The 15,883-nt window shown below is 39.9% G+C and overlaps 3 protein-coding genes across 9 annotated transcripts in view; 1 reads left to right on the forward strand and 2 right to left on the reverse strand.

The window, feature by feature from the left end:
• The window catches only part of LOC663487 (uncharacterized protein), a 43,788-nt gene extending 43,151 nt beyond the window's left edge, over positions 1 to 637 (reverse strand). The window contains exon 1 of the mRNA XM_064354997.1: positions 617 to 637. The gene's annotated coding sequence lies outside the window, so the exon portion shown is untranslated. The remainder of the gene's footprint in view (positions 1 to 616) is intronic.
• The window catches only part of Dap160 (Dynamin associated protein 160), a 25,349-nt gene extending 13,293 nt beyond the window's left edge, over positions 1 to 12,056 (reverse strand). For 3 of the 5 annotated variants that reach the window (XM_008192725.3, XM_008192726.3, XM_015977788.2), the window contains exons 1-9: positions 8,824 to 8,992; positions 8,512 to 8,691; positions 7,730 to 8,464; positions 7,456 to 7,611; positions 7,189 to 7,406; positions 6,049 to 7,136; positions 5,838 to 6,001; positions 5,538 to 5,790; positions 5,323 to 5,484 (exon numbers count right to left, since the gene is read on the reverse strand). In XM_008192725.3, the coding sequence (XP_008190947.1) occupies positions 5,323 to 5,484; positions 5,538 to 5,790; positions 5,838 to 6,001; positions 6,049 to 7,136; positions 7,189 to 7,406; positions 7,456 to 7,611; positions 7,730 to 8,464; positions 8,512 to 8,687 (2,952 nt within the window). In that variant the 5' untranslated portion in view covers positions 8,688 to 8,691; positions 8,824 to 8,992. Of the gene's footprint in view, positions 1 to 5,322; positions 5,485 to 5,537; positions 5,791 to 5,837; positions 6,002 to 6,048; positions 7,137 to 7,188; positions 7,407 to 7,455; positions 7,612 to 7,729; positions 8,465 to 8,511; positions 8,692 to 8,823; positions 8,993 to 11,488 lie in introns of those variants that run through there. The other 2 variants (XM_015977786.2, XM_064354988.1) reach the window with 2 other exon arrangements.
• Orct (Organic cation transporter) lies at positions 9,339 to 15,308 on the forward strand. Of its 3 annotated transcripts, none has more exons than XM_008192723.3 (11): positions 9,339 to 9,573; positions 10,002 to 10,155; positions 12,506 to 12,698; positions 12,750 to 12,853; positions 12,900 to 13,054; positions 13,103 to 13,271; positions 13,318 to 13,551; positions 13,600 to 13,814; positions 13,861 to 14,042; positions 14,089 to 14,225; positions 14,278 to 15,308. In XM_008192723.3, exons 2-11 carry the CDS (start codon positions 10,013 to 10,015, stop codon positions 14,378 to 14,380), a joined length of 1,635 nt encoding a protein of 544 aa, XP_008190945.1. In that variant the 5' UTR covers positions 9,339 to 9,573; positions 10,002 to 10,012; the 3' UTR covers positions 14,381 to 15,308. The 3 variants fall into 3 exon arrangements, with proteins under 3 accessions (XP_008190945.1, XP_008190946.1, XP_015833282.1); XM_008192724.3 differs by having other exon boundaries at positions 9,569 to 9,677; XM_015977796.2 differs by lacking the exon at positions 9,339 to 9,573 and adding an exon at positions 9,703 to 9,890.
• The last annotated feature ends 575 nt before the right edge of the window (positions 15,309 to 15,883 follow it).

The following is a 15,883-nucleotide window of genomic DNA, read 5'->3' on the forward strand; positions in this document are numbered from 1 at the left end:
AAAGTTATGGAAATCTAATGACAAAGAACAACAGGATGATCAAGAGGTAAAGGAGGCGTCACCAGCTAACGCAGAAGAGCAACAGGAACACGAAATAGATGGACAGCTAACAGAACCACCAGAAGTACCAGAACATCAAAACATTAACCTTTGGTACCCAGGAAGGAACATTGACAATAATGATACAAGTGAAGAAAGCGAACAAGATTCTGGAGAGGAGAGTTCCGATACACTTACACCAGAATGGGATGATCATTATGACTACCCACAAATGAACGAGTGGACAGAAAGCTCCAGTGAAGAAGAGCAAGAAGAAGCAAACCAAGAACCAGAACAAGAACTACAACACCAACAACGTCGATATAACACAAGGAGTCAAGGAAGAGCATCACCACATCCATGGGTATTGCGCAGAGCGCTTTAAACCAAACAAAAAAAAAAACAAAAAAAAAAAAAAATGACAAACTTATCCACACATCCATCTATAAGTTAGCAATAACACATGAATCATGATTATCTCCAAACAGACAGTGGCTGATTGATGGTAATTGAAACTTTTCAATTCCAGATCTACCAATAATATTGATCCTCCTGGGAAGTATTGCACAAAAAGGCGACACTCTCATAGCCTATGACTGTCAAAACACGTCGACTAACATCACCGTTATTTCATTAAACGAAGTCTCACCGTGTCCAGACCCACAATTCAGTTATATCTCAGAAAATAAATTCGTGCGTGTCATCCAAAAGAACCAATTCGAAAAAATTCACGTAAAAACGTGCATGATTGAAGTGACGCGCATGATAATGAAATGCGGGATGTTTAGTCACGTCAGCCCAGTATCACAAAGCTTATATACGTATTTACATAAAGTTGGAAGAGATGGATGTTTGGAGATACATGAATTCCAAGAATACAGAGGATTCCATGGACACATCTTCGCACAACTTACACCCAACAACACAGGAGGAGGATCGCTCACAATAGCAGGAACACTTACATCAGAGGGAGCCTGCGTGGGAACGAGTTACTCAGAAAATGGCCAGACATGGGACAATGTAGTTGTAGTAGCTGCCGTCAAAATTACAATACAAGATTATTACGCACATTTAAAGTTGGACCAGGATGAAATCAGTTTAAGAGGAGGTGTCACATGTTCATTCCTCAACGGATACTGCATTGACGCGCTCATCGGAGAAACTGTATGGACTCCAACAGCCTTACCAGATTGTGATCGATATGCAGTGTTATTTCAAGGAAAAGGACATATTGTTAAACAAATAAACAATCCACACACGCCGAAATATTTGGTGGTAGAACAGCAGGATAAGGTATTCGCGTTATCTTTAATGAAACGACATGCAGTTTGTGCAATGACTGTTTGGCAAACGGAACATCCTAAACTCTTGGTGGCAGAAGCAGAAATGGACTTTGAAAGAATGATGGGACATCGGAAAATTATCCCAGAAAACATTGATCTAACAGCTTATGTAAACTCCAAGTTTCTCTACATGGAACAATCTTTAAAAACTTCCGTGGATCGGGCTTATGCATACACAATTCACAGAAGATGTCTATTGCGAAGAGAAATTTTGAAAAATCGTTTGGCATTAGCACCATTATCCCCTAATGTCGTGAGCACTTTAGTAAAAGGACAACTGGGTTTTATAGGAAAGGTAGCAGGAGAGGCACTCTACATTCTTCAATGTGTGCCCCGAATCGTAGAGATTAGGCGCGAAAAAGAATGTTTTATGGAACTACCAGTAAAAGCAGACAATGACACATACTTCATGTCCCCGACAACACGGATATTGCAACGATATGCTGAGCAAATAGAGTGTAGTACATTAATACCACCGCTATACCACATTAACAACCAATGGACCAGTTTCAGCCCCCATCCAGGCGTAGGAATCACCCCAATCACTCTGACGGTAGACACAGAAGGCCAGCTTCCGTTCAATTCCATTCAAAGTTTGGGAACAGGAGGCCTATACACGCCACAGGAAATCAGAGAAGCGCAACAAGCAATGTTGTTTGGATTTGAACGTACAGCTATTGCAAACATCTTAACTCGAAAAGCCTTAGGACAAACAGTAGATAACCAAGGAGTATCAGTGCTTTCCATGTTCAGTGCGGAAGAGATGGAAAAATTGGCAGAGTCAACAATGGAAAAGATGTGGGGTTGGTTCAGCTGGATCGGAAATATAACAAGTGGACTATTAGGATTATACTTAAGCTGGAGGACACTGAAGTGGCTAATTGAAGTGCTCATAAATGCAATCACGATCCATCGGACACACGGATGGTCCTATAAGCTGCTGGCCAGTTTTTGGGACAGTCTGACGTTGTGGTTTCTTCATATGAGACACAAAAAGGAAGTAGCACGCAAGTTTGGCCCACACACAGAAAATCTTTTCGCACAACCATCAGCACCAAGTCAGGAAATGGAAATGGTTAACCTTAATAAATCGGAGCCGTGTCTTGAGTCAGTAATGACACAAAGTGTTTATCCGGAATTAACAGAGCAAGCAAACCGAAAAGTAACCTTTGAGGATCCCCACTCTAAGTTCATACCCGGAATTTAGATCGCAATACTATTGTAGCAATAAAGTCCAACAAAGTGAAACAAGTTCATTAGTAAATAGTAAAAGGTTTTGGGGTAAAGATGATCTTGAATTGAGTGACAGCTTACAATCTTCACGCCCAAGGCCAAGGAGAACAATTAATACAACCGGATTGGTACCCTGTTCTACAACCGTCGCCCGAGCATCCTTGGCTTATATACGTATCAGCGCAAGCTCTGGGCGCAACAATCCCACCAGGACCCTGGAGCGTGACATGGGAAAACCAAGAATCCAAAGGATGGGGAATGTCAATGGCACAAAACTTACCAATTACCATAGCATTGAATTGTGGGGTCAATTATAAAATCTATGCTTCACAACCAATTCCACACACCGCGAACACGGCGTACACACGGTCAGTGCACTACTATCCAAATTGTCCAAGCTCGAACGAAATCACGGAAAACAACATCCAGAAGATCATCAGCCAAGTAACATGGGTGCTCCCAATGCTAGCCATACTGACCTTCCTATTCTTATTAATTTGCATGATCACCACGCGTAATCTTCGCAGAATCAAACGGCAACAAAAAAACCTGGTACTCATTCCAAGTTACCAGCATTTTTCCCAAGGGACCCTCACCTCACAAGGGTCAGGCCAAACAACACAGATCAACCCAAACTATGACGTACCAAAACAACCACCAAAGCCAGTATTTACGTGGAAGGAAGAGACTCAACAACAACACCCAGAGAAAACCGGTACAACCGCACGAAAAGCAAAGGCGTCCTATCGCCTTTCCACCATCCAGGAAGAAGACAGTGCCTATGAGGAAGTTTTAGTGCTTGTATGAAAAGTGAATAGTGCCAAGAGTGCGCGTAATTATTGTCCGTCATACCTAATTGTCAATTAGAACTAAGAACACCTAAAATTTTCTCCAGGGATAGGTTAGTAACAGTTAAAAATTAGTATCACATGTTTACAATTGGGTTATTCCCAGGAGGAAAATTCGGGGTTAGGATAAGTTAAGGTAGTTGAAAAGACATGGGTTATTAAAACCCATGCTTTTCTTGTGAGAGGGGAGTGGTTGTGACGGGCCAAATTGGCCCTCCTTAATTAACGCGGGTCACGACCCTCCCGGGGTACCAACGGAAAAGGAACAGACAGGCAATGTAACATTTATGAACACGTGCGAGATTACTAAAAATCACGGGAAATTAAAACAAAGCCCAACAAAATAAGTACGCAAAGTCAAACGTCTGGGGCACATCCAGGCCAAGTAAATTGAATGGTAGATAACTAAAATGCATTAAAATGCACCCTCCAAAAGTTAAAAACAATACCGAATAAAAATCCGTCTGGGGCACGAGAAAGGAAGCACAGGGCAACACCAACAGGAAATTCACCAACTTACTTAACCTCGGGGTTGACCAAATTTACAATCAATAAGGGTTGAGTAGGGGACCGAAGTAACGAGTAAAATTAAAACAAAAATCAAATCAGTCTTACGCCGAGTTTTTTCGAAGTAAGAAGTACCGAGCGGTTGCGGTATTGCCTTACCGTTCTCAAAAGATCCTACGGTGATCAACTGTTTTAAGTGACAATTGTGTTGTATTGTGAAAAAAAAAAAGCCCTAAGTGCCCTGATTTTGGAATTATTTCATCGAGGCAACTTCGCATGATGCATTGTGAGTTTTGGTCAATTTGAATTCTCTTTACTCCGAGCATGGATCGTTATCAGCTCTTTCGTATTTTGGTTTATGCTTTGTCGGACTTTGTTGTGATATTTTTCCATGTTTATGAGACAGAACAGACTCAGTATTAATTACCAGTCAGGAAAATATACGGTGAACACTAGCGGGTGGTTTGCGAAACAATAGATGTTAAAGATAGGTAAACTGTTTCTTTTCTCGAGGTGGCCAGAGTTTCTCACGTTGTTCGACATGGACCTTGTTGTAAAAATTATCATAAGTACCTGCCGAACGTTTTGGGGTTGTAAATTACGTAACAAAGGCGGCGGACGCTACCTGTTTATTTGAACGATTCGAACGCCGTTGCGAATGATAAATGAACGAAACTTTGTTGGATTTTTAAAGACTAAATAAACGTTAAGTACTATAATTGTTAGAACTAGAAGTAAATTAGGGTTACATGTGGTATTCGGTAAATTCATGTACTCAATTCGGTGACGGGTATTTGGTGAATCAATCCAGGACCGGTTCCATAAGAGATGGCGATTCCCAATAGATTTAGTATTTGTCTCCTTAATGCAAGCATACTTATTACTTTTTGTACTTTTCAAATATGTTAATTAAACTATTTATTAATGAGTACGTCTTTAATGTGTCTGCCTCAATCTTTCCCAAATAATTGTTTCCGCAACATAGCCGGAAGACCTACCTCAAATAAATGTTTTTCGCTCTGGTGGCGGCTACCACTCGGCCCCGAATTATTAAACTTAATCATAGTTTAATTACCCGCCACAGTAATGATTTAACCTACAAACAACATTCAATTGTGAAAAAAAAAACGATTTTATTTATTATTTTTCCTTAAAAATTGAGTTTGAAATTTGTGCATTCGTAGGGCGGCATAACAAAGTAAAGCAAAATTTTTCAAAATTATGGGACCTTAATTTGTATCAAGATTGTTGCCCCCATGGCGGTTTTCGTAAAATGCAAGTAACAAAAAAAATTTTTTCTTCGCCGGAGAGCTGTTTATTGGTGTTAGTAAAAAGGAGTTTTAGACACAAACCTGAGTATTGGAGGTTATAGAGGCATCTAGCGGTTTCTCAGGCGCCTTGTATTCGTTGATTTGAGAAACCTCGTAATCTATTGGCGTGTTAGAGCTCTCAGGAGCTGAACTAAGCGGGGCCGTGGTAGTAGTATTCGCAGTGGTTGTGTTAGTGCCAGAATTCTTAACAAACACAAACACTTAAACGAAACATCTTCCAACACACACCAACTTACCACATCAACTTTTTGAACGTAATTACTCGGAAAAATACCAACAGTATTACCGATTTTTCCCGTCCACCAATCGCCATCCTTCTTGACAACTGTGATAACATCACCGGCGTTGAACGTCAGATCACCTTGTTCCTGAGATTGATATGGATAATTAGCAATGTAATATTCGATTTCTCCGGTCTCTTCTGGTTGTGTAACGGCCGGCACTGGCTCAGGGACAGGATTCGGTGTTTCGATAACTTCGGGAATTCCCCTGCAAACTCATGGTAGTACAAATATTAATAAAACTGAAAAAAATACTCTAATCGTTCTGTTTTCTGTTCTTCGGGGTACACTTCAGCGGTTGGAGCGTCCCTGACACCGACTCCGTCCACCGGTTCAACGTACGATTCGGGGAACCACCCCGTGTGCCCCCTTATCTCGCCAGCTAACCAACCCGGCTCACCCGTTTGTTTCGTAGGAACCTTAAATTAACAATTAATTGTACCTCAAGTCGGGTCAAGTCACTTACATTAATAATATCACCGGGTTGGAACGAAATCTCGTCTGAATTTCTCGCGACAAATTCGTACAACGCCCTGTATCTCACGACCCCAACATCGGTGGTTGGTTGTGCTGTTGAAGTGCCCCAATTATCGGCGGGCCATTCCGTAGCGGCCTGCGTGCCAGTGTCACCCCAAGCGTCGTTGCTCTTCCAGCTCGCATTGTAATCCAAATTCCTGTTGGCATTTTTCATTTCTAAAACCTTTGTCTTCTTCTCCTCATACACGCCGTATAAGCCTTCGCACTCGCTGACGAGAGTGTGTAATTGGGTTCTAAGCTCGGTCAGTTGAGTGTTGTTATTTTCGATGTCTGACAGTTTCCCTTCAATTTGCTTTTGCATGTCTTCGATTTTCTCCCGAAGGTTTTTAATAGTGATTTCCTTGTTTTCGAAAGCGATTTTCGCTTGTTCAGCATCCTGTCCGCCCATCTGAGCATTCAGTTTGTTTTTCGCTTCCAGTTTGATCTTCTCTTGGGATAAGGCAAGGAGTTTCGTGTTCTGCTCTTTGAGTTTATTCTTCAGCTGCGACATTTCTTGCATTTGTGAGTCTCTGGTTGACCGCATTCCGTCGATTGTTGTTTTCACATTCGAAACTCCTAAACGCGTGTCGCAAATTTTCTGCGATAATTCTTTCACTTGGTCGTTCAGTGATGTTAATTCGATGGTCAGACTCTGACTTTTGGCTTTTAATCGTAAGACGTTTTCTTGCTCTTTCTGTCGCTGTTGTTGCAATTCTTGCAATCTTTGCTTTTCCCACTCTAGTTGTCTTTGACGTTCCATTTCCCGCCTAGCTGCTTCCCTTTGTTCCGCCTGTCGTTTCCGCTCTTCCTCTTTCAGGCGTTCCTGTTCCTGTTGTTCCCTCATTTGGCGTTCGAGCTCTTCCATTCTCTTCCGTTCCGCCTCCTGTCTAGCTTTCTCTTTCCTCTCCATTTCCTCGCGTTCTTTTCGTTCGCGTTCTTCGGCTTCCTTTCGCTGCTGGTCCAAGAGAGCTTTCCGGCGCCTCTCCAACTCCGCTTGACCTTTCTCGAAGTTCTCCTTACGTTTATCTTCGAAAGAAGCTGCGAAAACATAGTTTTTGCAAGAATTATACCATATTATAGAATAATTTACTTTGCAATAACGTTGAAGCTGGGTCTTGGTCCAGAGGAACGCTGCCTTGACTAGAAATCGATGCGGTTCTGGTTACTCTTCTAAACGAAGGTGGTATCAGTTCAGGTGGAAGTTTTGCAGGTGGAGGGTTGCCTAAAGAAGCTTGCTCACACAAATGCATGGCTAAAACGAATTCTTCACAGCCCAGCCTGCCATCCGCGTCCATGTCGGATAAACCCCTAAAAACATCCACTTATTTAAATTTTTACACAAAAATAAAAAACTTACCAAATTTGTGCTAAGACACTTTGTGGCAGTTTTGTCTGTACCATTACGTTCCTGGCCTGGGCACCCGATAAAAATCCCGAACGAGTTCTATCAGTTGTGTTAAAGATTTGTGTATACTTCAACTTGGTTTGATGGGGCACAGCCCAATCGACTTGTCTGAAAACAATACAAAATTTTGTTCCGATCTGAGAATTACTTAGCTTTCAATGGCTTTACAAAAAAAGAAATAAATAGAACAAAAAACAAATTTTAGAGAAAATATATTTTTACGTACAGAGACTCCACGGACGCAGTTTTATCCAAGCTGGCAATACTGGACCTCGGCGTGCTGGTGGCCCCCGGCCCCATGGGGGCCACAGTCGACACAACAGCCCCCGTAACGGACCCCACTGGAGACATGTGCGGTGCCGGAACAATCGGCGCTGCCGACGCGGTTGGAACATTCGGTAAAGTTACCGGAACATTCGGCAAACTAACGGCAGCTGTTGGTATGGCAGTAGTGCCGGAAATCAGGGGAACACTGGCAGGCATCGGGGGAATGCTCGCCCCCAAGGGCGCAGCCCCAAATGCGGTAGTCGGCATGACTTGGTTGACCAACGGCTGGGGCGGAATGCCCATCATGGGCTGCACCTGGGGCACGGCGCTCTGCATCGGGGGCACGATACCCGTCGGTATGCCGGGCACAGGCTGCGGGGGAATCCCTGCCATCATTGGGGGAATCCCGGCAATAGGGGGCTGCGTCATCACGGGCAGCATGGGCTGAGTTGGCGGTACTTGGGGCTGGATTAGGGCCGGCTTTGGGGGCTCCGGTCGCGGCGGGGCGCTGATTAGGGCCGGGTTGGGAAGGGGGGGTATGGCAGGCGGGGTGCTGGTCTTCAGGGAGGCGAGGAGAGACGGTGGAAGCGCCTTGGGGACTTCGAAACCGCGCAGCTTTAAGTTGATCAGTTTGCAAGCGATTGAAAATTCGTTCACGTCCATTTTGCCGTCAGCGTCGGTGTCGGCCAAAGCCCTGTGGTGAGGGTTAGTGGATTTTTGCGGCTGTGGTCGTTACCTTACCAAATTTGACCCAGAACAAGCGGTGGGAGCTGTGACTGGAGGAAGAAGCCTTTGGCTTGCTCCCCCGTCACGACCCCGTTGTTGGGCTTGAGAGACTTGAACTGCTCCTCATAGCGGGCTCGCTCGCGGGCCAGGATGACCCAAGGGTCCGTGGATGGGGTTCCAGCAGCGGACATTTTTCTACGAAACAAAAATCATAAATGAATGAGTCACTGCCTCTTGTAATCGAAAACCGCAGAGGCAGAGGCGTATATTCGGCAAACATAATAACAAATTCTACTTCGGTGAATTGTAACAAGAAGTGTTCCGTACCAGCTTCGATTTACTCCAGCAAAAGGCAGTTTTATAGCAGTTTTAAATAAGTAACCATTGTTTACAAAGTTTTTGTTAGATTTCTTGTCCTAAGAAACAATTCAACTATACAACACCCTCAACACTTCGTCACCATTGCAGTTGACACAAATCAATAAATTTCCGATATTTCCGCTCACAGATTTAGGAATTTGTTCCGAATTGACATGTTACATAAGAGCAAAAATTGGTTGGCACTTCAAGATGACATGTGAGCATAAGAGCGCCGGCATGTTAGATAACTGTACGAAACCAGCGGTTCCCAAACGAAAACCGTGAAGTGCTCAGAATTTTTTAAAATCACTATTTTACTTGTTATCTCGTCGAGACCGCTTTGTTAGTGCTGATTACTTTTATTACGCTCACAGGATTACGTTTTTTGTTTAATTTAACGCTGTATTCCGTGAAAAAGTGCCAAATTCGTTACCCTTCTAAAAGAGGGTTGTTAGTAAAAAATTGGAAACGTGAAAACTGGTCTTTTTTAAACAAGTTACGAAAATCGAATGTTTCGAGCGCTTATTCAACGCATGGCGTGACTCTGCATTGGACCAGATCAATTTTTCGGATTTTCCATAGAGGTCAGCATAAGTATTGATTTGGAAGATTGCACACTGGTAACCCCGATTTAGCCCGAAACGTGTAGATGTTAGATTTCCGAAGCAGAGTGTTACACTTCTATGTGAGCTCTTCTAGTCTTTGACCATCAAATCGGTAAGTTCTTCGTTAATTTACCACCAGAACGCTGTTTCATTCTTTCACTTGCCATTATTGATTCGGTCGTAGTTGGCTCAACATCGTCTCAAATTGGTTGCTAGGTAACGTCGTTACGCCGGGGAACGCGCTAAATTCATCTTACATTTTAATTTACTCGGGTCGTTTTTCATTTTTCTAATTATTATCAATTAGTTTTGTTGATTTTTTTATATTAAATTGTTGACACTACATGTGCGAATTAACCTGTTGCAGCGGTTCTAACCCGAAAAGTATCTTCAAATATATTTTTTTCAAAAACTTTTAACATTTTAGTGGTAAGCAATCTGAAATTAACGTCGTAAAAAACGCAATAAATCCATAAAATAGCCCAAATAAAATCCAGAGATTAGTTATCACAAAGTTTTCGTTGGAATTATTTGTTTCAGGTGACGGTACAATGGGCTATGACGATGTTATTCCCCTAATCGGCGATTTCGGGGGATACCAGAAGCGGATTTATTTTTTATTATGCCTTCCAGCCATTCTCTGTGCCTTTCATAAGCTGGGAAATGTGTTCCTCATCGCAGAACCTGCTTACAGGTAACTTTTTCCATTTCTAAATAAAAAGTACGTATTAATGTTTGTAATTAATTCTTAGCTAAATATTGCCTGGCACTGTAACCTAATTATTCACAACGTTTGCTTTATCATACGAAAATTCGACTGTAAAATTGATAAAATAAAACGGAAGTGACACGAGTATATTTCAAGCAATAGAAATTAATTGTTTTTTAACTGTTTTATCTTTGTGTTTGTGTTTTAATAAAAAAAAGTTGGAAATCAGACTGTTTGCTTGATCTCTATTTTGGTTATCGCATGGGAGAACTGCAATTTTTTTCAATACGAATTGTAATTATTTTGTCTTGCTACCTTTAATGATAATAAGGTCTTTGAATGGTAATTCATCTTTTTAGACTATTATTTATTTGGCACATTTTGTATTGTTGCACCAAAGAAAAGTAGCTCAAGTGGCCATTAAGAAATAAAAATTGAATTTTAAACGGTTCCTGTTCAAAATATTACGTGTAAGTAATAAGTATTTGTAGTAGGTATGCATTTTTTAATCAATGAATGACTGGTCATTTATCAATGAAACTTGAACTACAGATAACATAATAACGATGTTGTCGTTTACATTTCTGTAATTATTGAAATTTAATTCAAAGCAGAAACTCAATTCAACAAAATAATTATTATAATAACACTTGAAAATTTCCGGTTTTGAGTAATTTTTGTGATTACCTATATTTCAGTGGAATTATTCACACAATGGAAGAGTACACATCATGTCATGACTTTCGTTACGTTTAAAAATATACAAAACTTTATTTAAAATGACCGTCCATTCAACTCGGAAGTTATTGATCCTTTAATAATTAATAAGCTATCAACGCAACATTTCGTAAGAGTTTCTGATAAGTGATAACGTAATTTTATGGTTATTAACTATTCGGATTGAAAAAGAATTGTGATGAGTAGGACACGAACATCACCAGATAGGACAGAGTCTATCCACTGAAACTCTATTGCATAACATGAGTGATTCGATTATTTAATAAATACCAAACAATAAATTGGGAATTTTAATGAGGATCAAATTTACGCTACAGTTTAGTTAATTATTTAAAGCACAAGTTGCGTAATATCTTGCAAGCCCTTTAATTTGATTCATTATGACAGTCTCTAAACATAATGTTATTGAACTTTTTATGTGTTAAGTAGTTAAAACAGCATCGATAATAAAATTTGTACTTGGTGGGATATAAAATATAAACTTGTGGAAGCGCAGATTGATTACAAAATTAGCACACTAATGAGCCGCTTTTCGGGATAATTATCCTTTTAAATTTAGCCACAAACTTTTCATACTCACATTATTCCTTACTTCTGGGACATAGCCATAAATGCAACAGAGAAATATTATATTACCATAAACACACATATTTTTAATTCGCGATAAGATAGATGGGTTTCTAGATGGTAATATGTAAAGCACTGTTTACACATGTAAGACCATTTTTGATAGATTAGTGGGTATTTTATTACCAGTTAGCCTTCGCCGCATACTTGCGTCAAAATAATCAGCTTACTGTTTTATCAATGGTAAAAGTAAACCATTATTTCATAAAGGATATCGCATCGTTTCTACGATTATTAAAGTCTAGAATATGATAATTAACCAACACCTTTGCAAGGTATAAAAACAATTTTGTTTATGCATTCCTTAGTTCTTTTTTAAAAAAATAGACATTTTTGCTCGTTCACCTCGAGTCAGTGGTTACGCTTAGGAGCTTTTTTCTTATTTATCAATGAAATACCGCATATGGATATGGTTGCGGCTGTTTGTTATTCTACAAACTCTTTAACTAAAGATAAAAGTCGTACTAGGCTGTTGAATGAGTAAATTGTTTTAACACAACCGTATTAATTTTTCTTTGACAATAACCAATGAAAACTAGTATGTCTTCATGATAATGATAACAATGTAATGTTAACACACACCTTTGCTATTTAAAAAAAATCGTTTTGTTAATTAGTTAACACAACTTGTAACAAATCTTTCACTTTTCCGGTGCAGTTTTTATTTTTGCACTACATATTTTATTCAATTAAAACGGCTTACGCAAGAACGGCCAGGAGAAAATAAAATTTGACGTAATTTGATTGTTTCAGCGGATAGTTTTTTTTATGAGAGAAACATTTTTGCAATTTATTGTATTTTTATTTATGTTTACGGTCGCGCGGAACAATAACTACCTTGAAAAAAATGCAGTGTGAATGTGCGTAATGTTTAATGCTTGATTACAACTCTTATTATTAAAAATTATTGAGCAGGGTGAAGCAGCCAATATTTCTTCAATGACAAAAGTTTTTTTAATTAATATTTTAGATGTAAACTTCCGAGCGAGTTTTCCAACGCCACTTACCAGGACCTGAGTCCCGAGGAAATGAACAAGTCTTATCCTTGGGACTCGCTGAAAAAGAACTTTTCATCATGCGAAATGTTCGTCGGGAATGCGACAAAAAGATGCGATGAATTCGTTTACGACGAAAGTGTCTACGGATACACCGCAGTTATCGAAGTAAGCTCGTTAATTTTTTTAATCGGACTTTAATTCATTAAAAATTTCTAGTGGGAACTCACGTGCGAGAAGGCGTACATGATAGCCACCGGCAACTCACTTTTCATGGTCGGAGTCATGCTAGGTTCCATAATTTTCGGCCAATTATCCGACAAGTAACCAAAACTCGATGCCAAAATTCAGCTAAAATGAAATTTTCAGATACGGCCGCAAGAAAATCTTTTTCGCTTCCTTGATTATCCAGGTCTTTTTCGGCTTGATCGCGGCTTTCACCCCCGAATTTTGGTCATTCACGCTGTCCCGGGCCATAGTGGGGGCCACGACTTCGGGGGTTTTCCTCGTAGCTTACGTAATCGGTAAAATTTGAGAACAGTTCTTGTGTTTTTTACAATTGGGGGTTGCAGCTTTGGAGATGGTGAGCCCGAAGAAGCGGCTCTTGGCTGGGACCTGCTGCCAGATGTTCTTCTCAACTGGCTACATGCTGACGGCCCTTTTTGCCATCTACATCCACGAGTGGAGGGACCTCCAACTGGCTCTGACTCTCCCCGGACTTGTGTTTTTCTGTTACTGGTGGTAAGTTTTCGGTGACGAGTTTTTCACCGCGTAATTGTGTTCTAAGGTTGATTCCGGAGTCCTCCCGCTGGCTAATCAACCAAAATCGCGTGGAGGAAGCCAAAGTCCTTATCAAAATCGCGGCCAAAAAGAACAAAATCAAAATAACCGACGAACAACTGGACAGCTTGCTGGTTTCGGAAGTCAGACCTGAAAACCACAACGCGCATAAAGCCAACGTGTTGGACATTTTCAGACATTCCAATTTACGAAAACGATCTCTGATTATATTATTCGATTGGTAGTGCGGCGCGATTGATTCATCCTTGAACTACAGCTAAATTTCCAGGTTTGCCAACAACATCACTTACTACGGCCTTTCCTGGAACACGAATAACTTGGCCGGGAACCCGTACATTAACTTCGTGATTTCGGGGGCTGTTGAGATACCCGCTTACACATTTTTGCTGTTCACTCTGAACAGATGGGGGCGCAAGTTCGTAATGTGCGGCTGCATGATCTTTGCCGGCGTGGCTTTGTTACTGACGATGGCGATTCCTGACGGTAAAATACAACTTTTGCATTTTTTTATTACAATTTCTGCTTGAAGAACACGAATGGTTGGTTGTAACTTGCGCCATGTTGGGAAAACTGGCGATAACGGCAAGTTACGGCGCTATTTATATTTTTTCGACCGAGCAATTCCCCACAGTGATAAGAAACGCCGGATTGGGGGCTGGTTCGACCTGCGCTCGAATTGGGTCAATTACATCGCCCTACATCAACGTTTTGGTACAATTTAACACGTAGGAGGCAAAAAGTGAATTTTATTTTGCAGAGCAAATTCTGGACCCCTCTCCCGTTGATAATTTTCGGTTCTTTGGCGCTCATTGGCGGAGTAATGTCGTTGGTGTTGCCGGAAACTTTGAACAAAAAATTACCAGAGACCATGGAAGAGGGTGAAGCCTTTGGAAAGTAAATATTATTGCAAATTGTTTGTCCACCTTTCTAACATGTGTTCTGGCAGGAAAGTGAAAAAGGAACGAACGAAGGAAGAAGTGCCGCTCAACGGAAACGACCTTGAGAAGCAGGCGAAAGTTGAGACCAACGGCGGCATACAACCGAACTGAAACATTACTAGGACAGTATTAGAATTATTTTTTATATAAGTACTATTGTTTCGTTTTATTATTATTTAGAAGGGTGATTCAGTTTTATTTACATCACAAAATTTTACGATTGTTTGTAAAAACTAGTCATTGTGTTCTTTCCTTTGAAAAATTGACGTTATGAAAGTGGTGCCAAAGAGCGGTCGTTTCATTTTTATTCTCGAACAATTTTAAGACGCAGTAGAGATTTGCATAAAGAATGGCATTGAAATCGAACTGCGATTAAAATACTTGTTGCACAAGATTGTCGGGTTTTTACAACTAAAAAGAGTTGTGATTTAAGCGCTTCTTAAGAACACGAGTCTGTTATGTTTTATGGGAAATGTTTGTAGAATCTGTTTGCATTTAAATTACGATAATTGAAAAATTACCATTGTGGTCGTCCAGTTGCTTATTGGGACGATAATAAGATTATAATGGGCAAATTGTGTCTGAGACTGACTAGGGAATTTCCTTTACATGTTTCACTAATTAGATGCAGGTTTGATTTACTGTCATTATTTTAATCGTTTACGTTGTCTCAATAATTTATTCATTTATTGCAGTACTTATATCACTTCAAAACAAGTTAATTTACTTATGTTACTTTTAATTTGTTCGTTTATTACGACAAATGGGCCCATTTTAAGAAAGTGTACTGTTGCCTCTTACTCTTAAAATGTTTGAAGCTTTAAAAGCGCTCGAATTTCGTACTTGTTCCTCCTATGATAAATTTTGTGAAACAGCGGGTTTTAAACCTACTTCTGTATGTTTTTAATTGTTTTTACTCTTACTCTCAATGTTTTAAAAAATTCGATTGTTGTTTTTTGTAATTTTAAAACTACCCATGTGAATGCATTTATAAATTTTATATAAAATATTAAAAAAATAAATGTCGCAAAGTGAATTATGTCTGTCTTTTTCTGAGAGATACCGCAATTAATTGAAATTATAATATGTGCAAGTCTATTTTAACAAACAATTCGTCATCGCTTATAAAAATAGATCTCCTGAGGGCATGTCTTCAACTTCTGCATAACACTCTTGTTTGAACTCACTTGCGCATTAAATAACCTTCAGATTTGCACTTTGCAGATCCTGTGGTGAAACTGACTGGAGTTATCATTAAAGAAAACAAAATTGTGTACATTTGTAATTATTTGATTCATGCTTATTGTCACCAGCTTTCTTTTGCAGTATTATTAAGGAAAAATTGTCATCAAAGGTGTACACAGTTAATTAAAATTATGAAAGGACGTTAATATAAATTTGTAAGAATTTGAATTAGGCTTTTTTTCAACAATACAATGTAACTAAATATTTAATGCTATGGACATAGCCATGGATGAGTGTTCCTATTATAGGTAGAATAATATACCGGATGCGGTAAGTTTGCCGTTACACACGTGTGCGGAAAAATAAAAAAAATTGGATGAATAAATGCATAATGTCGTTGGTTTTGCGTAATTTAAGAAAACTAAAATA

Source organism: Tribolium castaneum, chromosome 1 (assembly GCF_031307605.1).
Source record: "Tribolium castaneum strain GA2 chromosome 1, icTriCast1.1, whole genome shotgun sequence".
Lineage (NCBI taxonomy): Eukaryota > Metazoa > Arthropoda > Insecta > Coleoptera > Tenebrionidae > Tribolium > Tribolium castaneum.